General features: G+C 57.9%; 2 protein-coding genes across 4 annotated transcripts in view; one reads left to right on the forward strand and one right to left on the reverse strand.

Annotated features, from left to right (window-relative positions):
• Window positions 1–1,271: 1,271 nt before the first annotated feature.
• The window catches only part of TEKT1 (tektin 1), a 30,215-nt gene continuing 9,408 nt past the window's right edge, over window positions 1,272–22,078 (forward strand). Inside the window, exons 1-8 of one of the 3 annotated variants that reach the window (XR_004912864.2) lie at window positions 1,272–1,406; window positions 3,101–3,307; window positions 5,541–5,706; window positions 6,856–6,984; window positions 7,352–7,495; window positions 8,756–8,978; window positions 14,395–14,591; window positions 14,897–15,008. Coding sequence is in view for 2 of the 3 variants with exons in the window: in XM_036078408.2 (XP_035934301.1) it covers window positions 3,118–3,307; window positions 5,541–5,706; window positions 6,856–6,984; window positions 7,352–7,495; window positions 8,756–8,978; window positions 14,395–14,591; window positions 14,897–15,104 (1,257 nt within the window). In the remaining variant the exon portion in view is untranslated. Of the gene's footprint in view, window positions 1,407–3,100; window positions 3,308–5,540; window positions 5,707–6,855; window positions 6,985–7,351; window positions 7,496–8,755; window positions 8,979–14,394; window positions 14,592–14,896; window positions 15,168–22,078 lie in introns of those variants that run through there. The other 2 variants (XM_036078408.2, XM_036078411.2) reach the window with 2 other exon arrangements.
• FBXO39 (F-box protein 39) lies at window positions 16,877–22,036 on the reverse strand. Its single transcript, XM_036078401.2, has 3 exons — window positions 20,659–22,036; window positions 19,758–19,934; window positions 16,877–19,514 (listed from the first exon to the last, which is right to left on the reverse strand). Exons 1-3 carry the CDS (start codon window positions 21,784–21,786, stop codon window positions 19,386–19,388), a joined length of 1,434 nt encoding a protein of 477 aa, XP_035934294.1. The 5' UTR covers window positions 21,787–22,036; the 3' UTR covers window positions 16,877–19,385.

Here is a 22,078-nt window from a genome sequence, read left to right on the forward strand (position 1 = left end):
TTTCTTTTTTTCAGATGCTTGTAATTACACTGGAACTCCAGAATAAACAGCAAAGGAGAGTTCTTTCTCCTTCCTTCTCTCTTAAGCACACGGAGGGATGCAGCAGCGTTAGGCCTTCAGAGCGCGGACCACCGGCGGAGAGGGGCCGATGTCCCTTCACCCCAGAGCGGGTGCTCGGGGGAGGGTCTCAGGGCTCTCCAGCGCCTCCACCCCGTGAGGGAGGGCGAGGGTTACCTCTGCTCACGGATGCAGATACAACGGTGACCTACGATCATAACCCACAGAGCTCATTTCAGTACTTCTGCCGATTCTACCGTTTCCAACAGTCCCAGGAAGCCTGCGGGTCTGCAAACTGGGGGCGCCCCCAGGGTGGGACCTCGCGCCTGCCGGGCTTTCCAGGACGCCGCCCCCTTCTGTCGCCCAAGTGCGGGAGCCCCGCGCCCTCGGGAGCCGCACGACCCCAACCCGGCTCCCGCGCGCAGCCTCCACCCGGACCGCAGACAGACACGCCGGCTCCTCGACGGGACCCGGATGCGGGGAAACGCCGCGCGCTCCTTAAGTAGCCCCTCCTTGGGGGGGCGGGGATATGAATATGCAACACCACCTCCCCTGCACGCCATTGGACAGGCGGCTGCTTAATATCCATGACGCTTTGCGGGTCTCCCGGGCGCTCCGACGCCTCGCGAGACCTAGGGGCGGGCCTCACGAGGCCAAGCCTCCTCTGATTGGTTGTCCTTAGAGGGGAGGTGGCCTTCGATTGGCTGCTGTAAAGTGGTGACGCTGGCCAACACATGGGCGGGAGATTTGAATGCCCATTTTCTGGGTTTCCGGCTGTGAGGACGACGACCTGTCGGTATTTCTCCCCCACTGGGTAATTCCTTTATTTTCTACCTGTGAGTGCTTCACCAGTATTACAGCCCTAGCCCACATATCCCGAGAGTTGTCCTCTCAGTCCATAGCCGGACAAGCTGCTCCCGACCCCCGACCCCTGACCCCCGACCCTCCCGACCGCAGCCGCCCCGGGCCTCTCGCACCTCCTCCCGCGGCGCCGGGTTGGTGGTCCCGTGTCCAGGCCCAACCCGCTGAGCACCAGGGGCGCCGCGGCAGGGCCAGGGCTAGGCGCGGGGCCCCGCTCGGGGCCGTGATCGCTGTCGTCTGCCTGGTGTCCCCCGCGGGCGTGGGAGGTGGGGACCGCCGTGCCCCCAGTGTAGCTCCCCGGCTGCCGCGAGGCCGCAGGGTCGCGCCTGCGCAGAGCCGCCCGGCCGCGGCCCCGCCCCCTTCGCCCGGGTGACGCGTCCCCGGTTGCCACGGAGACGCGCCGTTTACCTGGTGGTTCTGCGGGAGCTGCTGGTGGGGTGCGGGAGCCGCTGGCGAACGTGTGGTCCGCGGTTCCCGCAGGCGCCGCGGTGAGTGCAGGCCGCCCAACCTCCCGCCCCGGCCTGAGCCCCGTGCCAGCCCCCGCCGGCCTCCTCTCCATCTCCCCGGGGGCTGCTCGGGTGCATTTTGAGCCCGCACCCGGAGGGACTCGGGGAGCTGTGGGAAGGCGGGGGCCCTGAGGGCCGTGGGCGGGCAGCTGTCCCCGGGGGCTGCGTGCAGAGCAGGTGGGGTGGTGGTCGGGAGCAGGTGGGGTGGTGGGGAGCAGGTGGGATGGTGGGGAGCAGGGGCGGCGGTGGTGGGAGCAGGGGCGGTGGTGGGAGCAGGGGCGGCGGTGGGAGCAGGGGCGGTGGTGGGGAGCAGGTGGGATGGTGGGGAGCAGGGGTGGTGGTGGTCGGGAGCAGGTGCGGTGGTGGGGAGCAGGTGGGGTGGTGGGGAGCAGGTGGGATGGTGGGGAGCAGGGGCGGCGGTGGTGGGAGCAGGGGCGGCGGTGGGAGCAGGGGCGGTGGTGGGGAGCAGGTGGGATGGTGGGGAGCAGGGGTGGTGGTGGTCGGGAGCAGGTGCGGTGGTGGGGAGCAGGGGCGGCGGTGGTGGGGAGCAGGTGGGGTGGTGGGGAGCAGGTGGGATGGTGGGGAGCAGGGGCGGCGGTGGGAGCAGGGGCGGCGGTGGGGAGCAGGTGGGATGGTGGGGAGCAGGGGTGGCGGTGGTCGGGAGCAGGTGGGGTGGTGGGGAGCAGGTGGGATGGTGGGAGCAGGGGCGGCAGTGGGGAGCAGGGGCGGCGGTGGGGAGCAGGGGCGGCGGTGGGGAGCAGGTGGGATGGTGGGGAGCAGGTGGGATGGTGGGGAGCAGGGGCGTCGGTGGTGGGGAGCAGGTGGGATGGTGGGGAGCAGGGGCGGCGGTGGTCGGGAGCAGGTGGGGTGGTGGGGAGCAGGTGGGATGGTGGGAGCAGGGGCGGCGGTGGTGGGAGCAGGGGCGGTGGTGGGGAGCAGGAGCGGCGGTGGGGAGCAGGGGCGGTGGTGGGGAGCAGGTGGGGTGGTGGGGAGCAGGGGCGGTGGTGGGGAGCAGGTGGGCACACACCCCCCCCACCCCCCGCCGCAGGCCACCTTCTGGCTTTTCTCTGTCCTGCGGAGGGTTCATATCACCTGCTGAGTGGGGCCCATACCCAGCTCTGAGTGTACAGAGGCCACGTGTGTTCATCTTGAGGAAATGTGGCTGGTTCCTCGGTCCGCAGAATGTCCTAAAAGTGAACACTGCCTAGGCCCAGCCATTCTGATGAGTCCTTGTGGTCACCAAAAGACACATGTGAGAGCAACACTGCCCCGGAACCCAAATATCCATACGCAGTAGAAGAGACAGGAGAGCGGGGTGTAGTCAGTGTCCGCACAGAGACCCCAACCTGAAGACCGTGGCTATAGGGGCAGCGGGGACGAATCTCACAGACGTGATGTTGAGTGGAGGGGGTCAGATATGAGAGCACACACGGGGCGATTCCATTTACACGAAGTCCAAAAATACCAAAACTGATTCCTAGTGGTGGCACTGTGGGAGCGCGGGCAGAGGGCACTGACCAGAAGGGAGCCGGGGTGCCGCCTACACAGATAGGTTCATTTTGTGTACACATGATGGTTCATGCACCTGTGGGTGTGCATATCACACTTGAGTGAAAACAGACATAAAAAAAGACCAGTTGCTTTCGGTGAAACTAAACAAATGTCTTTGTGACCAGGACTTTGGAAAACCGACATGGCCAAACTACTACAACCTCCACCCAAGTTCTTGCCCTCCGAGTGGCACATCGCTAACAAGAGCCAGTACCACAGAGCGGAGGCCCAGAGGTCCCGGTCCGAACGATTGGTGGCAGAGAGCCAGAGGCTTGTGGACGAGATTGAAAAGACCACAAGGAAGTCTCAAAGCGATGTAGAAAAGAAACTAGGTAAGATGCCCCACTTGCGACATTTGCGCCCCAGCCCGGATGCCACAGCGAGGTGTAGCCACGCCGCCGTCTGTGTTCCGTGGTCAGGAGGGGCAGTGGAGTGTCTTGAAGTGCTGGGGGAAAACGTGCATTTTTCAGGTTCTGTCTTTAAGCTCACTGCCCTAAGACAGACAGAGGATGGTAACCCAGCCTGCTTTCCAGGCTCCATTGTTCGTTTTCTTATGGATTTGATGCACTTACTGAGCATCTAAGAGATGCCTGGGCTGCCCGATCTCTCTGGACAATGAAGTGCAAACCCAGACCCTGCAGAAAGAGGTCCCAGTTAGCACGTTAGCCTTGTAGCCTCAAATATAATCAGGTGAGGGTCAGAGACACTTGAGGAGCACCTCTAGCATGACAGACACCCAGACAGACAGACACACACACACACACAAGGCAAAAGAAAAAAATACGCCATAAAATATTCAGGAAATTTGGAGAAGACACTGCATCTAGGAAACAAGAGAATCTTGAAAAAGAACACTCAGGGAATAAGAAAGCATCCTTGGGAATTAAAAACGTGAGAGCACGTTTGTAAAAATCAAAAGAAGGGTTGAAAGAGAAAGTTGAAGAATCTCCAGGAAGTAGAGAAAAAAAGACAGGTGGATGGATAATAGGAGAGGAAGGGTAAGAATTAGGGGACCCACAGGGAGGCTCCTTATCTAACAGGGATTCCAGAGGGGTGCAGAAAAGAGGAAGAGAGGAAACCGTCTGCGGAGGAATCCTAGGAAATCCCCTAGAGCCAAAGGGTCTGTTTCCAGCTTCTGGCATAATGATTGAGTGCTGCTGACACTAGGAAAACAGGGAAGAGACGCCTGAAAGCCTTTGGGGTCACACAGAGAATCGGGAATTCTCCACGGGAACTCTGGAGACTAGAGGACATGAAGCCACGTCATCAAAATTCTAAATTAAAATCACCTACAACCTAGAAATCGACACGTAGCGAAAGTCAAAACAATGAAGGTAGAATGAAGGCATTTTCAGACCTCAGGCTTTCACCTTGCGTGCCCCCGTCTCTGAGGAGGGCGTGCTTCAGCAGGTGGAGGGGGAGGGAAGGAACAGGTGACAGCTAGGAAGGGGGTGGTGGCAGGTGCAGGGTGAGGGGTTCTGGAACCAGGACCAGCACCAGCCAGCAGGAGGGAGGGCGGGAGGAGAAAGCGCTCCAGGGCAGAGGTCCTGGGAAGAAGCAAACCCAGCGGGTTCCTTGATGGGGCTGAAAATGCTGGGGTGTGTTTGTAGTTCTGTCAGAAAGTCCGAGGAAACATTAGTCATGAGTCTCTGGAAAGTGAAACAAAAACATGACTACCAGCCCCTCCAAAAACCAACAGAAAACTGTACATGAGGAGAAATTGACTGTCGTGCACCACGCGGCTCAGGTGCATATCGCGTTTACGCATTTATGGTCTTACAAACAAGCGTGGAGCTGTTCCGTGACAAAACGGCACGCAGCCCTACGGGGAAGACCGAGGAACGGGAGCGTGTCGTCCGAGAGCAAATCCTGGCTTCCAGTCACAGGAAATTGGTAGATATCATTTAAACTGATCATGAGTAAGTAGCAGTGTGAGCAAATTCCAGGAGAAATTCTGAAAGCATTTAAAAAGTGATTGCTCCCGGGGCGCCTGGGTGGCTGAGCATTGGACTCTTGATTTCGGCTCAGGTCATGATCTCAGGGTCGTGGGCTCGAGCCCTGTGTTGGGCTCTGTGCTCAGTGGGGAGTCTGCTTGCGATTCTCTCTCCCTCTGCCCCTCCCTCCCCCCCCACCTCTAAAATAAATAAATAAATCTTAAAAAAAAAAAAAATGCACTGCTCCCAGAAAGCGGGAGTGGGTGGGGACGGGTCAGAGAACTGCAACACTGGCGCTGGTCGACTTTTCAAACAACATACATCTAGATCTTTGATAAAATTAAAAGGTATTAAAAACAGCAGATGTTAAAGAATTAAAGTCAACCAGTGTGGACGATGTTTGCGTTAATTGGATGTTGACCTTGTAAGAAGAGATTCCTTCCCTCCCTCCTGCTGCCCCCACCCTGCCCTCCCCTAATCAACACTTACAAGGTGGAAAGGGGAGCCAGGCAGCGAAGAACACGGCTGGGGTAGTTTGAGGATGGTCTTTACATTTCTGATCCCAGAGCTGGCGGCGCCCGGAGTGGACTGACCCACGTGTAACGCCGTGTGCTTTCTCTGTGTGCCTTAGAACAGAGACTCGAGGAGGTCAGGTTCTGGAAGAAGGAGCAGGATGACAAGCTCGAGCAGCTGGTGTACGTCACGGAGGACCTGCTCACGTACCAGACCAGACTGGTGAACGCACTGGAGAGCATGAAGGAGCCCCTGCATATCACCCAGATGTGCCTGGAATACAGGTGGGAGTCGCTGTCATGGGGGACCCGGTGCTGGGGGTAGAATCCAGCTGCGCTGGGGGCTGGGTTCCAACGAGGCCGGCGAGTGCGTGTTCTCCGGAGCCCGCCATGCTGGGCAGGGAAGGAGCTCTTCACTACCTTACTTTAAATGTTAAGTTAGGACTAGGTTTGGCTGCAGAGACTCAGAAAACTGTAAAATAACACTGAATTTAAGTAGGGCTGTTCTTTCTCTCTCGGGGTTAGGGAGTCTGGAGGAAGTCAGTGTGGGGCTGGCATGGTGTGGGTCTCAGGGCTCTGCCACATGGGTTCACGCCCCCAGGCGACCTCGTCACTCCAGACGGCAGCCAGAGCTCCAGCCATTCCATCCATGCTCCAGCAAGTAGGAATAATTAGGGTTTGGTGTTCCCCATTTGCCCGTGCAGCCCATTGACCGGAGCTTAGTCACAGGGCCACACCAGCAGAAACTGGGAACTGAGTGTCTCTGTTTTGGACAGGCAGAGCGGGTCCAGTTCCTAGAGGATAAGCTGTGCCAGTACGCAGAGCCCCACGGAAGAACTTTGTAACCCAGAGAGCCCCGTGCAAACGTACCTTTTTATCGTCATTTCCCTCCTTGAAGTCCTGTGAGCGGGCGATGCTCTCTGCTCGGGGGGAGGCACTCAGGTCCCCACCCGTTCGCGGTCACAGCCCCGACACAGGCCCCTCCACGTCCGGTGCCCGACATGTTGTGAGTGCCCGCCCCAGGGGGATGTGGACGTTGCATTGTTGTTTCATGGTAGAGCACGTTTCTGGGTTCAAACCCTTGGCAAAAATCAGGACGAGGTCCTGTTTCCAGGAAAGAGACACATGTCTTCACAATTCTAAATCAAAAGGACATTTCCAATGAACAGATTAGAAGGAAAAGTCTTCCAGAATCATGGCCAAATGGAGGGGAAAAGTGCATCTGGCGTTTTTCTGACCAGGTGACCAGGGGCCGATGGATCTTGCTTCCTTGGGTTTTGGGTATTTTGAAGTCTCACAGATACTGACTCATGCACATCCCTGACCACGCCATCCAGACGGGTCAGGTCATACTCTAACCCATTGTCCAGGTAGCTCTACGTGGCTCGAGCACCCCTGCGTGCGCTCGATGACCGGCCCCTTCCCCTTGGCCAGGGAGAAGCGGGTGGGCATTGACCTGGTGCGCGATGAGGTGGAACAGGAGCTTGTGAAGGAGGCCGAGGTCATCCGCGGGGTGATGGCTCTTCTAACCCGCACCCTGGAGGAGGTGTCCGAGCAGATCAGGTGCAGTTCCCCGCGGCGCGTCCCAGAAGGAGGCTGGGTGGGAACACAACACGCGGCGTGAGCCCCACGTGACAGCCGCCCGCCGGCCGTGGGGGGGACGGGTGGATTCACCCCGATGGTGAACTGGAGCCCTTTCCTGCCAGAGCTCGGACCGCTCCCATCAACAGGGTCTTGAAGATCCAGGCCGGTTAGTTAAGCCGTCACCCAGCGCCCGCAGTGTGTGTGGTGCTCGGGGGTGGGCCGGAGGTGAGCAGGTGCCGCGTCCCACACCAGACCCGGTGCTGGCTCGGCGCTGGCTTGTTGCCCCCGGGAACCTGCGGGGCTGCCCGGCACTGCAGTGGGAGACCCCACCTCCTCTGTCCTTCAGGCTGAACCGCTCGGCCAGGTACAACCTGGAGAAGGACTTGAAGGACAAGTTTGTGGCCCTGACCATTGACGACATCTGCCTCTCCCTCAACAACAACTCCCCGAATATCCACTACTCGGAGAAGGCTGTGAGGGTGGAGCCAAAGTGAGTGGGGCCCCCGTCCCTGGCTGTGAGGGTTCAGCCACGGTGAGTGGGGCCCTGTGTCCCTGGCCATGAGGGTCCAGCCACAGTGAGTGGGGCCCCGTGTCCCTGGCCCTGAGGGTCCAGCCACGGTGAGTGGGGCCCTGTGTCCCTGGCCATGAGGGTCCAGCCACAGTGAGTGGGGCCCCGTGTCCCTGGCCGTGAGGGTCCAGCCACGGTGAGTGGGCCCCCGTCCCTGGCCGTGAGGGTCCAGCCACAGTGAGTGGGGCCCCGTGTCCCTGGCCGTGAGGGTCCAGCCACGGTGAGTGGGCCCCCGTCCCTGGCCGTGAGGGTCCAGCCACGGTGAGTGGGGCCCCCGTCCCTGGCCGTGAGGGTCCAGCCACGGTGAGTGGGCCCCCGTCCCTGGCCGTGAGGGTCCAGCCACAGTGAATGGGGCCCCGTGTCCCTGGCAGAGGGCGGCCCGAGGGTCATTCTGACGCGGTGCTGAGCGGCCCGTGGTCCCGCTTTGGGAGCGTCTGATGTCAAATCCCTATAAATGGTGAGAATTGGTTCGTCTGCCTGTTCTGCTTTCAGACGTCCCGAGGGCAGGCTGATAGTTCCCCAGGCTCCCCTTCCCACGGCATACCCGCAGAGACAACCCGTGTTGGGGCGTGTCTGCATACCTGGAGGAAGGTGCACAGTTGCAGCCACCTGGTCTGACGACTTATCACCACCGTCCTTACGTTTGCTGTGTAATCTGTTATCCGAAAAGCAGCAGCTTAACGTGACGTGCACTTATTATCTGGGGTTCCTGCGGGCGCCCTGCTCGCGTCCCCGCTCGCATCCCCCGGTCAGGTCGGGTCAGGTCAGGCTGGGGTGGCCAGGCTGCGGGCCCGTCTGAGGCTCCACTGACCCCCGACCACGCTGACCAGGCGAGGGGCAGCCTGGTGCGCGAGCCTCTCCTCTGACCACGGTGCTGCCAGGCACTGGCTTCTCCCACGGCGGGCGGTGGTCCCGCAGAGCGCCCAGGACACGCCGGCCTTGTCCTCCCCCGATCCCAGCGGCATCTCTCATTTGCGTTTGTGGGGAGCGACCTGAGTTTGGCCACCACTCGGTGGGGAGATGGCACAGCTGTGTGGACCAGAAGGCGGGTCCCCGCCCGGGGTGCCCACGTGTCCGGCACCTGGCCTAGGAGATAAAGCTCAGCACCAGCGCAGATTTCCGGGACCCCCTCTCCTCCACAGCCCAGACACGCTGTGAGGGACCGCGTGGCTTCCCTTGCAGCTCCGTGAGTCTGGAAGACTGGCTGGACTTCTCCAACAGCAACGTGGAGAAGGCCGACAGGCAGAGGAACAACTCGCTGGCGCTGAAGGCCCTGGTGGACCGGATCCTGTCGCAGACGGCCAACGACCTGCGCAGGCAGTGCGACGTGGTGGACACGGCGTTCAGGAACGGGCTGAAGGAGACCAAGGCTGCCAGGGACCAGCTGGCCACCCACCTGGCCAAGGTGAGCGCCCTGGAGGGGGACCGCCGGGCCGGGCTGCCGGCCTCCGGGCTTGTGCTCGCGGGTTGACCAGGAGGGAGGTGCGCTCACAGCTCCCCGTCTTCACAGCAGGGCGTGGGCTTCTGGGGACCGGAGGGGACTTGGCCCACTCTGGGCCTCAGTTCCTCCTGCGTGAGATATGGCCGCGGGCTGGAGGGTGTTGACCACCTCTGTGACCCTGGCATTTCCCTGAGTCAGTTTCCGCACACCCGCCGCCGGCTCGGGATTCTGGCTCCTTGTGCCTCCCCGTTCCCCGGGACGTGCTGGTAAACCAGCACTCAGGAAACAATTCAAAACGCAAGGCTCTGATTTTTCGCATTTGCAGGTTTCTGTGGTAGAAATACGTCCACCACGGTCAGTTTCAAGCTGCCTATTTAACAGGGGGCTGGCAAGGTTCCCGAGTAGTGAGCCATCGCAGCCCCACAAGGCAGCACCCCTGGGTCCTGGGCACGGGTGGTGGGTCCGGAGCAGATATGTGGGCAGGAGGGGCGGGCAGGCTCCGCGCACATCGGGGCGGCCGGGTAGCACTGCCCCAGAGGATCGGACGCAGCCCCGGGCGCCGTTCACCGTCTCTAGCAGCCCTTCACAAAGGTGGAAAGGCACATGTTTTATTTAACCCAACGCATCAAGAATATTGCTTTAGCGTGTTATCAGTGTACAGAGTTAGTGACGCAGTTTACGTTCTTTTCCAAAAACCAAGTCTTCAAAACCCGACGTATATTTTGCACTCCAGCCCGTCTGGTTTGGGGCTAGGCTTGCAGGCGCCGGCACAGCCCCGGGGATGGGACGCTCTTCCTCGGCTGTGGGAGGGCCCCAGAGAAGGTTTCTGGCAGGCGTGGGCTAGAGACAGTGGCCCCAAAGCCCACGCGCCACAGGAGCTAGCCCACATTTAATCTGCAATCGTCCTCGTACTGAGAAGAGTCGTGGTTGAAGAGACCAAGTGGGGAAATCAGTCAGGGTCCCGTCAAGGTGAAGAGTAGGACTTAACATGGGGACTGTTCCCTCTCCTACGGGCCAATCGGCCGATGGAGAGTGGTGCTGCCCGGGTGGGTGGCCTTGCTCTGTGAGCAGCCGGGTCAGGGAGCGTGTGGGGGCCCCGTCCTGGTTCTAGAGAAAAGCCTCTCTCTGGTCAACCTGTGGCTAGAAGAGACAGCAGGCTGAGAAGACCAGCCCCCAAGGCAACAGTGGGGTGACCCCGTTTCGTCTTTGGAGGCACATTTGTTTCCTTATTGGGCATATTTTAGCCCCAGCAAGATTTAAAATTAAGAAAAGGAATGTTTAATCTAACCCAGGGTTTAGGTTATCTTTAGGGGACAGCACACTTTCTCTATAAAGGTCAGATAGCAACTATTTTAGGCTTTGTGGGCCAAGAGGCCAAATCAAGGAATTCTATATGGGGTTTATAGAATAAGAAAGAAAACAAACATCCACAAACATCTCATTGCCAACCCTGAAGATAAAATAATAATAATTGAGTCTAGTTTTTTGAAATACAGGCTTACTGAATAAAAGGAAGTAATTCTCTTTGGAGGAGCACCAATATCTTGCTTTGTTGGGGTTCACAGTTAGCGTTTTCCATCAAAATCTATGGGAAATGTGAAGCCTGATCTGTAATGAGACTTCTACACATTTCATCTTTGAAAACGTCTTTTCGTTCAGACCAGCTCTGCCCAAGAAGAGCAGTATGTAAGCGTAGGGTTTAACGGAATGGACCCGTCGCTTAGGAGGTCTTTGTGGAATTGCTAGACTCTACTCCCATCTAGCTCATTTCTAAAGCCATTCAGTATTTGATCACAGTGGCTGAGGATGGTCCTTGTTCAGAGGAATTTCAGTCTTGGTCCTGAGCTAATTAAAATTTCACCACCGCTGAAACCCTGAATTGCTGAGTAGTTGGGAAAGTCAGCTTCTGTTTCTGACAAAAAGTCACAGAACTTAGGATGGTCAAATCCACGAGAGCTCACGGAGCATACTGTTGGCGCTCCCGGTTCCGTAACATGCTACAGATGCAGATGTTTTCTGCAAAGTGCTTCGTGAGGACACCCAGAGGCTCCACGTGGCTTGTGTTTCCACAAGTTCTGTCAACAGGGTCAGCACGTCTTAGCAGATTCCGCTTCAGGTTGCATTGAATTTGTGTTTTCTCAGCTTTTTGAAAATACCCTCACCGGCGGTTTTAATGTGACCACTCAAGAGGCTGAATCTTTAGTCGCTGCATAAAGCACAGCTGAGCAGTATCAGGCACCTGCCTGCTCATGAAGAGCCAGGACACTCGTCCACAATCCTGTGCCACGTTTCTTATTGACTACTGGTGTTCCAACATCCTTGACTCCCCAAGCAGCAATTCCTGCAGAAAGACTAATAGTCTTCAACAGGGTGGTACTCTCTGGACACCCTCCCTCAGCTGCCGCCATCGATCCCAACTGAACGAACTCACTGTCAGGTGGTTGTCCTTGCTTGGCAGACGGAACAGCCACTTGGAGTCTTACTTTGTGCCTCATTTTCGTTTTTGTGAAGAAATTCTGCAGTGAGGAGATACTCTGTTGTAAATGTCTTATGTTTCGGGGCACCTGGGTGGCTCGGTCAGTTGAGCATCTGTCTTCAGCTCAGGTCATGATCCCGGGGTCCTGGGATCGAGTCCCGCATCGAGCTCCTTCCTCCGTGGGGAGCCTGCTTCTCCCTCTCCCTCTGCTGCTCCTCTGCTTGTGTTCCCTCTCTCTCTGTCATTCTCTCTCTCTCAAATAAATAAAATCCTTTTAAAAACCCTCAACAATAAGAAAACAAGCCAATTAAAAAATAGGCAAAAGATCTGAACAGATGCATCACCAAAGGAGATGCGCCGATGGTGAATAAGCTTGGACGTCACCAGAGAAGCTCACGTTCAAACAAGGCAATACCTCCACCCGCCTACAGCAAACCCAACACGTCGATGGCGCCCGATGCTGGCGAGGACATGGTGCAGTAGGGGCTCTCGTTCCGGGCCGGTGGGAGTACAGAATGGTGTAGCCACCAGGGAAGGCATCTTGGTGGTCTCTTATGAACATATGCATACAACCCAGCAGTCTCACTCCCGGGTATTTACCCAAAGGTGCCAAACACTCATGTCCACACAAAACCCTGCATGTGAATGGTTATGGAATTATCTATTCATAATCGCCAAAACTTGGAAGCAACCAAGACATCCTTCGGTAAATGAACGGATGAGGAAACTGTGGTCCATCCAGACAATGGAACGTTATTCAGCAACAAAGAGAAACAAGGCATCAAGCTCCCTAAAAAGACGTGGAGGAGCCTTACATGCAATCGCTAAATGAAAGAGGTCAATCTGAAGCCAGTACCGCGTGATCCCACCTATGAGACATTCTGGAAAAGCTGTGACGAGACAGTGAGATCCATGGTTGTCGGGGGAGGGGCTTTAGGGCCGTGAGGCCACTCCGCGTGACACTGTGCATGTCCCAAACCCACAGGATGTCCACACAAGCAGTGAGCCCTGACGTCAGCCATGGACTTCAGTTAATACCGTGTTGGTGTTGGTTCACCCACTGTAACAGAAGCCCCACACTGACCCCAGATGTTAATAACAGAGCGAACCCGCATCCAGGGAGGGAGGGTGCATGACTCTGGATTCGCCGCTCAGCTTCGCCGAAACCCTAAAGCTGCTCTGAGAAATAGTCTATTAATGAAGATTTCTTTTTTAATTTCACAGTCCGTACAAAAACAGTCAGCAGATTGGATTTGGCCAGACTGCTGATTCCCAAGCTAACCCATAGTAATAGTAATTTTGTTTTAAAGATTCTGTATTTTGGGTATTTTAAGTATTTGTACAACTTAAGGGAATGTAGGCTGCTTTTAAAAAATTATCACTTAAAATACATAGTTGAGTAATTGATTTCTGCCTATGATTTCAAGTTAGCATTTTGTTAAGTTTGAAGACAGGGCTGACATGTTTATGAGAAGCTAAGAGTCATCATTTTCACTGGTTTGTCCAATTGACACCATTTTTTAAGGGCTCCATTGGCTTTGTTTGTTAAGACAATGCAAGCATTTTTTTTTTACAGATTTGATTTATTGGGGGGGGCAGAGGGACAAGCAGACTCCCAGCTGAGTGTGGAGCCCACCATCATGTCACGGGGCTCCCTCCCAGGACCCTGAGATCATGACCTGAGCTGAAATCAAGAGTCAGATGCTCAACTGATTGAGCCACCCAGGCACCCCAGGACAATGCAAGCATTTATGAAGAGTTATACATCACATTTATAAATGCTGCTTAAAATATATGTTTAAAGGATTTTAACTAAGTTTGAAGTGGGAGCAACTATTAGTCAAAATTAACTTAGAGTGATCATGAACATTTAAGTTTACAAGTAGTATTACATCTGGGCACTGAACGTAAGAAAGGCTTAGGAGAGGGTCCCCTGGGTGGCTCAGGTGGTTAGGCGGCCGACTCTTGATTTTGGCTCCAGTTGTGCTCTCAGGGTCGTGAGATCAAGCCCCAAACGGGGCTCTACGCTCAGCGTGGAGTCTGCTTCTCTCTCTCCCTCTGCCTACCTTCCCTGGTGCTTGCTCACTCAAATAAACAAAATCTTAAAAAAAAAAAAAAGCTTATGAAATATTAGAAAACCAAATGCAACGTGTGGGTCTCATTTGGATTCTAATTCGAACAAACCAACTCTTAAAAAAAAATATGGGACAATCAGGGAAATTTGAATACTGTAAGATATTACATGATAGTAAAGATTTATTTTTTGGGTGTAATAAAGATACTGTAGTTACGTTAAAAGAAAAAAGAGACCTTCTATTTTAAAAACACATACTCTACAATTCAAGACTAATAATATCTGGGATTTGCTTTGACATAATTGAGCCGATGGGCAGGGTTGGAATGGAGAGAACTGGCTGTGTATTGATCGTTGATTGCATTGATGAGGGGCACACGAGGGTCATTATCCTCTCTACTTCTGTGTGTGTCTGGAAATTTCCATGATGCAAAGTTAAAACTAAAAAAGCTTAAAGAAGAAATTAAATTTTAAGCTAGTTAAATATTAATCTAAAGGCCCAAGTAATTTCTAAGTGATCTTTTCTGTGCACAAAGCCACCATCAGAGAAACCCCAGAAACTGCGCGTATGGTCTCTTCAGGCTTCTAGGGGCAGAACTCGGGCCGGCGGGCGGCTTCCAGGGAACCCAGCCCCCGGGAGGGGACGATGCCACAATGGCCAGTCAGGTCCATTCCACCTGCGAGGTTCCGAGGGCGGTGCGGCCCCTCGCCCATCGGCAGTCGCGGCTGCAGGGAGGAGAGGTCAGGCGCGTTGTGGGGTCCTGCTGGGGATCACAACAGACCTGAGCGTGAGCGCCACCAGCCTTCACCTCCTCCAACCCTTCCGCAAGGTCATGGAGGAGATTGCTTGCCAGGAGAAGAACATCACAGTTCTGGAAAAGGCCATCCTTGACCAAGAAGGGCCCGCCAAGGTGGTTCACACACGCCTGGAGACCAGAACGCACCGGCCTAACGTGGAGCTGTGCCGCGACGTGGCCCAGTACCGGCTGCTCAGGGAGGTCGGGGAGATTGCCCACAACGTGGCCAGGTAGGCGGGCAGCGCGTGCGGGGGAGCCTGCTGGGCGCTCGGGCCCCTCTCCCCAGGGCGGGCTTCACTAAAGGCAGCCACGCCGAAAACGTGTCCTGAAGTTTACACTTTTCTAGAGCCCCAGCCCAGATGTTTAGGTCAAAGTCAGCGTGTTTTAAATGTTGGTGGTTCTTGGGATTTTCTGCCCGGGGCCACGGATTTGAAGTCTCCGTCTGGAGGGGAGGGAGGGGGCACGTGTCCGTTGGCTTCCCCTGGAGAGCACGACGCAGAGAGGGGAGTCGCAATCCTGTGCCCCCTCTCCCCAGACTGAAGGAAGCCTTAGCCCGGGCTCAGGTGGAGCTGAAGGGCCTGAATCGCAGGCAGCTGGTCCTGCAGGAGGAGATCCAGGTCAAGGAGAACACCATCTACATCGACGAGGTGCTGTGCATGCACATGAGGAAGTCCATCCCCCTGCGGGACGGGGGCGACCAGGGCGAGTGGGCCGGGGGCCTCCGCCCCGACGCCATCTGCTGACAGCATGCATGGGGCAGACGCTGAGTAAACCGTGTCACAATCGGGCACAGAACTCTCATTTCAGGGAGGCCGACTGCAGGCAGGGCTTGGGGGTTTGGGGGGATGGCTCTGCGCTGCTGGTGGGCAGTGCTGGCTTGAGCTACGTCCCCGCATATCACCGCGTCTGTCCGCGCAGGCCATTCCTCCACATGACGGACTTGCGGGGGGCGGGGGCAGTCCAGGACCCTTCCTTCACATTCCTCCGAGTGCGGGTCTGGAGCCCCTCTGGAGACTCGCCCATCTTCCTCGTCACAGGCACCAGATACCCCTTGGCTCTCCCGATTCCTCTCCCCTGGGAGACCACGGGGGCGCTGCTGACTCAGACCCCCCTTCGAGTCTTACAGAGAGCAGATGGGAGCCCTGACCCCAGAGCCCCTGAGAGCCTGCCCGGCACCTGCAGGTGTCTCTGGGCTCCTTTCTGCTGGGAGACGTGAAGAGGACACACGGGGCCAGAGGGCCATCCAGCCCCCAGGAAGTCAGCCGAGCGGTGGGGCCCGAGGAGCTGGTGGGCCAGGCGGCTGTAGTCTGGGGTCGTGGGGTACGGGGGGGCAGGGATGCTCCTGGTTCACCGGTTGGCGGGGGCACCTGTGGGCCCGTGTCAGCTGCAGGGTGGGGGCCGCTCAGGGCAGGTGGGTCCTGGCGGCTGCCACGGAGGGAGACAGGGAGGGGCCTCCTTTAGCACCAGGAGGACACGGGGAGGATTTCGGCTATTGTTTTCCCTCCTGAGTGTAAACAGAGAGGTGTTGGTCTCCAGGTCGATTAATAATCCCTGGGAGTATTTTTCTTTCTCCATTCTCAAGTAACAGTAAAGTCAAAGAGAAAAACATCCTCCCATTCCTGCCGCAGATTCAGGTCAGTGGTTGGAGCTCTGGAGACAGAGCTGGGTTGAGGTTCCCGTCACGCCCAGCCCGTGGGGCTCCGTGGGGCTCCGTGGGGCTGAGCGAGCCGTGGGCACAGTCATTTCTGCGAAGCGGTAGCCGCAGCTGGGGCTGCATTTCGCGTCCATGCCCAACCATGGGGGCGGTTCTGCACCCCCACGGCCTCCCGCCCCGCCGCTGTCCCAGGGAGGCTGTGGCCAAGCCCTCACTCCTCCTGACGTCCAAGGGGCACCTTCCACAGGCCCTCCTGTGGAGCCGCCGCGATGCTCTGTGCTAACATTCGGCTCCCCTGCTTAGGGGTGACCTGCGCCTGGGGTCGGCCCAGCTCCTCCCACTCCTAGGGTCACCTGTAAAGGGACAGTTGGCCGAATGGCCCAGACCCCTTCCCGTCTTTGATGGTCTCTGTGTCTGGCCACCCAGCTGCACTCGTGGTGTCTTGAGGCACAGACAGTCTCAGACGTGGGACCCACTCCCAGGAGGTTTCCTAAGTCAGTCTGTGCTGTCAGCAAGGGGTGCCCCTAACCTGGGGCGCAGAGGCCATCTCCGAGGCTGAGGGCATCAGCTTCACGCCAAGCTGTGCTGCCCACCAAGGTGCTGAGCGTCACCTCGGGTGCTGAGCGTCACCTCCCGTGTGCTGAGCGTCACCTCCGGGTGCTGAGCGTCACCTCCCGTGTGCTGAGCGTCACCTCCGGGTGCTGAGCGTCACCTCCCGTGTGCTGAGGGTCACCTCCCGGGTGCTGAGTGTCACCTCCGGGTGCTGAGCATCACCTCCGGGTGCTGAGCAAATATGCAGCCCTCTCAGGCCGACGACCTGGGGACGTCGCTGGGTGCTCTTCTGCTCTAGCTTAGGGGGCTCCCAGTGCCCCTCCCCAGCTTAGAAGACAGATCCGAGTTTGTGCTGATTGTGGGATTTTGCAGGATTATGGGGCCTGTCCCTGGGGATGAGGCCAGCAGGGCGTGAGGACTCTGTGGGAAACCCTTCTTGTGGACACAGCTCTGGGGGGGCTCGGTGGCTCCCCCTGGTTCGGATTTGCCTGGGGTGTGGCCCCGACAGGTTCGTCTGCCTCCCAGAGCTTCAGCTGCCCCACTGGGAAGACAAATGAAGCCTGGCTAGCAAGCCTGTGGTCTGAGGGGACACGGTAGGCTTGGCCGCATCAGTTGTGCGTGGTGTCCGTGACATTGGGGCGTGTTCTTGCTGCTTAAAGGACATGTCTTATCGCTCGTAAGATGGGCCAAGACAAAACAGGACTTTGAAATGAGTTGCCGCAAACAAAGGTGGAATCACACCTCGACAAGGTCTTCAGTCACTCAACAAACAGCGAGTGGGTGGGTTTGGGCCCAGGCTGGGTTTTTTCCAACCTGTACTTTTCCAAATGTGGAGGAATGGGAACCAGATGAATTATCCAAGCACCACCCAGGGAAGCCAGGCAGATTTCTCACACCGCGATGCTCGGCCAGTGAGCGGAAGTTTCCGTGAGCGCCCTCTCTGGGGCGTGTCTGGGCGGGAGGCAGGAAGGGGGAGGCACCCACCAAGAGGGGTGTTTGTGTTTATGAAAGATTGTTTCTATCAGGTTACACTGGGTGACATTTTTTCTGGGACAGTGACATCCGTCTTTCTACCAAGGTCATAAAGGTTGTATTCATATCTGTTTTACTCAGAAAGCTTGGTTCTTGAGAACTCCATCTCACACCGCAGCATTTCTAAGCTAAACATAGTAAATGGAGGTTTTCAGGATTCTTCCGAGCGCTCTTGCGCTTCACACAGTTGCAGAACCGACTCCAAATCTCCTTGCCGTGGGAGGCGGTCAGCGGTCATTAAGAGAATGGCCGTGGACTCGGGGTGGCTTTGACACGCTTCTCGCACTTCCCGAGCGACTGACCTTGGGCGGGTTTGCCTTGCTAAGCCCCGTTTTCTTAGTGCTGAAAGGGGGGGACAGTCTCCACCTGCCAGAGCCGTTGTGGGGGTTCAGGGAGGCTGTGCCCCACACCCCGCACACACGGAGCGTGCCGCATCAGCGCTGGGGCGGGAGGGAGAGTCCCGGTGCTGAACCAGGGACCTGCGTGACCCCCGGAAAGCCGCCCCCCTTTTCTGAGGCTGTTTCCTCATTAAACACCACAAAAGCCACCATCTGTGGAACACCCAGGGGCAGGCTTATGTACGGAGGAACACGTATTAAATCACCATTCCCCGAGGCAGACTCCGTGGGGCGTGCGGTCCCTTCTCCACGTGCAACAGAGAAGCTGGCTCCCAGGGAGGCCGATACGCACCCAAGGGACAAATGTGGCCGTTGACACTTAGGTTCAGTGTCCAGGACCCCATCCCAGCTTTATTTGTGTGTTAGGGACCTTAGCAGCTAAGGCCTGAATGGGGCACAGAACTCGGGGTCACAGCAATCAGCGTGGTTTCAGGACCCTTCAGCCCGGAGTCAAAGGCCCCTGAGAGTCTTTTCAAAAACAAGAACTGCCCTTTGGTTGTAACTTTGCCTGTCGGTAATGGTGTAGCACCTCTGGGGACCATGGTCCCCCTTTCCTTACCCGGCTGGAAATTCAGAGGAAGTGGCCCCCATCTGTCCCCAGGGCTGCTTCCCCTCCCCCCAGCAGCCTGGAGGAGGCACGAGGGCGGCAGAATGCAGGTCCTGCTCATCAACGGGGTCAAGGTCATGCCGAAGTTCTGCGTGTTTCCTCCCAGAACCTGGTGCTCTTTGCAGACCCACAGCCGGGTGCGGCACGTGGGAAAAGGATGGGCATGAACAGGAGGCTGTGGCCCACGGAGGTCACAGGTCCGTGGCTGTCTCCATCTACCACTGGGTTCACAGACCTCGTGTGCGCGGCATTTTCCCAGAGGATTCGCCTGCGCTGGGTCCTGCTGCCACTCCCCGGTCGGGGGAGTCTCCGTGTCCTCCAGACCTGTGGTCGGGATCCACGGGTCAAACTATTTTAACAACAAGACATCACATGGGAGACCACCACATGGGAGTCAGGAGCTCCTTCTGGCTCGGAGCAGGCTGCGTGGACAAGCAGGAACGTCCCCCCTCTTGGAGGACTTGCGGGCACACTTCCATCGGGGAGCGGAGTGGGCGGGGGGGGGCTCCCACAGGTCCCCAGGGACACCGGGCATTTGCCCCCAGCTGTGTGCTGGGGGTGAGGTGGTGAGGGACGACTCCGAGTGCCTGAGGGAGGGTGTGAAAGAGCAAAGCCACAGGACAGAGGAGAGACCAGCCCTGGGTCGTTGGTAAAGATAGCACTTTAAGGTCCCACCACCAGCGGTCCCAGCCTCGGGGCATCAGCTGGGGTGGAACTGGCAAAACAGAGCCAGGAGGACGGGGGAGGGGTGGGGCGCCGGGGACTCCCTCGCAGAGCGCTCCTACATCATGGGGTACGCGATGACGAAGTAGTTGAGCTCTGCGTCGATGAGCTTTCTGTACTTCCTATGGATCTCGCGCAGCGCCCTGTCCTCGTCGTTGGTCTCGTACCTGTTTGTGTAAATTCTCACCTGCGCCGGCACAGAGAGCACACACAGTGGGGCTGCGCCTCGCCGCACCGCGCCCATCCCAGCCCGGGACATGCAGAGCCAGCCCAAACCCAGCCGCTGAGGAAGGGAGCTCCGGGTTCCCTCCCGTGAAGTGAACCCCCAGGCACACACGAGGGGGACGCGCCGCCCGGCCGCACGCCTGACCCCGGCGGGAGCAGATGCACCACCCGCCGCCTGTGCTAGGCCCGGGAGCCGGGGGCCTACCTTGAGAGTGCGCAGGGAGCACTGCCCTTCCTCCTGACTCTTCAGGATCCGCTCCACAAACTTGACGTCCAGGAAAGCCCAGATCTTGAAGTAGAACAGCTTCCTGCAGGACAAGACCAGGAGGTGCAGCTCCTCGTCCAGGGACTCGTGGTTGTTGTTGAACTCGAACGTCAGTTTCTGGAAAAGCACCAGAGGGGAGACGGGTGGGCGGAGATGCTGGGACCGGCTGGGTCATTCTGCTGCAGCCCCATGGCCCGGCTGACGGGGGTCCCCGGGCCGCAGGGAAGAGACGGGGACATGCGGGTGACTCCATCCAACTTGGCAAGATGCATCTGGGGTTCAGAGACCACGGCGCTGGTCCCAGCCCCACGGCCAACTGGCCGGGCACCTGGCCAGCCACCGCCCCTCGAGGCCCCTGCTGGTGGTATTTGTAGCAACGGATATCAATCCCCCAGCCTTCTGTGCGGCCCTTGGGAGGGACAAAACGATCCTGATTTTATAGATGGGGAAGCTGGCCGGTTAGAGAACAGCCCACCCCTCGGCACTCCTCAGTGACTCCGTCTGTCTGGTTTGGACTCACTGTTTCCTGTGCTGCTGGGAGGTGGGGGGGCCTGCTGTCCCCCGTGGAGGCCCCTTCTTGCTCAGAGGGGGCACATAGGGGCTTTCCTTGGTTGGCAGCCAACCAGAGACTCCCTGTGTTCCACGCGGAGAAGTGAGCTGCCGTCACCCGCCGTGATCCTGGGGGGCCAGGGGACGCTGCTCTTTTAGCCTGGTAGCATTTCCCAGAACCTCAGGTGGACCCAGTGCGTGCCGGCCCCGCCGGGAGCCTCTCCCCGGGGAAGCCGGTGACCTGAGCGGTGGCCACTCCCCACCAGCCTCCCGGCCCTCGGGCCCCACCCACCTGCAGAGTGTGCCGGAACGTGGGCAGGAGATCTGTGAGCGTGGGCCTCATCGACCAGTCGGGGTCACTGAAGTAGCAGCTCCTCAGGCTGAGGCTCCGGACCGGGATCTCCTGCAAGAGGATCCGGACCAGGCGCTCGTACTTCATGACCCGCTCAAAGAAGAAGTTCACCTTCAGGTTGGTGGCGTGCCTAGCCAGCTTGGCCCAGGACATGCCCCAGATGACCTGCCCGTGGGGGTCGTGGATGTGGCATTTGATGTTCATGGTCCAGAGGGTCCCAGCGTTGTTCTCACACAGGTTCTCGAGCAGCTCGTCCGAGATGCAGTTGTAGTTGAGCGTCAGGGACGCCAGGCTGTGGAACGTGGCCATGGTCCTGTTGAACTGGGCACTGCTGTACACGGCCAGGTGGTGGCTGAAGTAGTCCTCGATGTGGAGCTGCGACACCATGCTCTCGCTTCGCAAGTAGCTCAGGGAGTTGAGCACCACGCAGCCCTGCTCCACGGTCAGCCGGGCCCCCTTCAGGTTGAGGTGGTCCAGGTGCTTGCCCACTTTCTTTAAGAAGAAGCTCAAGCTTTTGATGAAGGAGCTCCGGATGCTGTTCCTCCAGACCAGGCGGTCCAGCTCCAGGTGCTGGACGGACAGAGATTTCAGACGGTTGTTGCTCTTGCCTAGACATGACAGGAGGCCTCGCATGGTGACCTGGAACTTCTTGGTCAGAACGGCATTGTAAGGGTTCAGAAATTTGATCTCCAGGTGCTCCAGATAACGACCAAACTTCTTGACGTACCAAAGAGCTGACTCGAATTCGGACGCGTGTACCCTGGAGGGCCTCCCGCTGAACGTGATGGTCCTATATCGCCAGAGGTCAGCCGAGAACATCATCTGGTTCCACTTTCTGCAGACCAGGGCGGCTCTGGACCGGTCCCTGTCTCCCAGCCACCAGAAGACACGACGCAGGCACACGTCGGGCAGATTGGCCCAGCAGCTCTGGTCTTGGGGCTGGGTCGGTTGGCTGTCTTCGTCCATCGAGGAAGCGGATGTCCAGAGCAGCTGTGTGGTAGGCAGGGCTTCCAAAAACGAAGAAAAGCAACCACTCGTTTTCTGTGGGGAATAGAAAGGAAGAACCATTATTTACCAAACAGAAATTAGACCCAGCCGAATGAACTCGACACTCCGCGTGGGTAGCAGGCCCTGGGCCGGCGCAGGCGGGGACAGTCGTGGATCTGCCTTGCAGGGGCACACCTGCAAAGACTCGGTCCTTGGGGGCCTCCCGGGGTCGCACCCAGGACTGTTACAGCACAGCGGGAGGAGCGAGAAGGCTCGGGCATGATCGCGGTGCAGGGGGCACAAACGGGGGCTGGCTAATTCTGTCTGGGGAAGGAGGAAGTAGACGGGGTTGCTCAGAGGAGGTGGCACCCGA

Source organism: Halichoerus grypus, chromosome 2, assembly GCF_964656455.1.
Source record: "Halichoerus grypus chromosome 2, mHalGry1.hap1.1, whole genome shotgun sequence".
NCBI classification, from domain to species: domain Eukaryota; kingdom Metazoa; phylum Chordata; class Mammalia; order Carnivora; family Phocidae; genus Halichoerus; species Halichoerus grypus.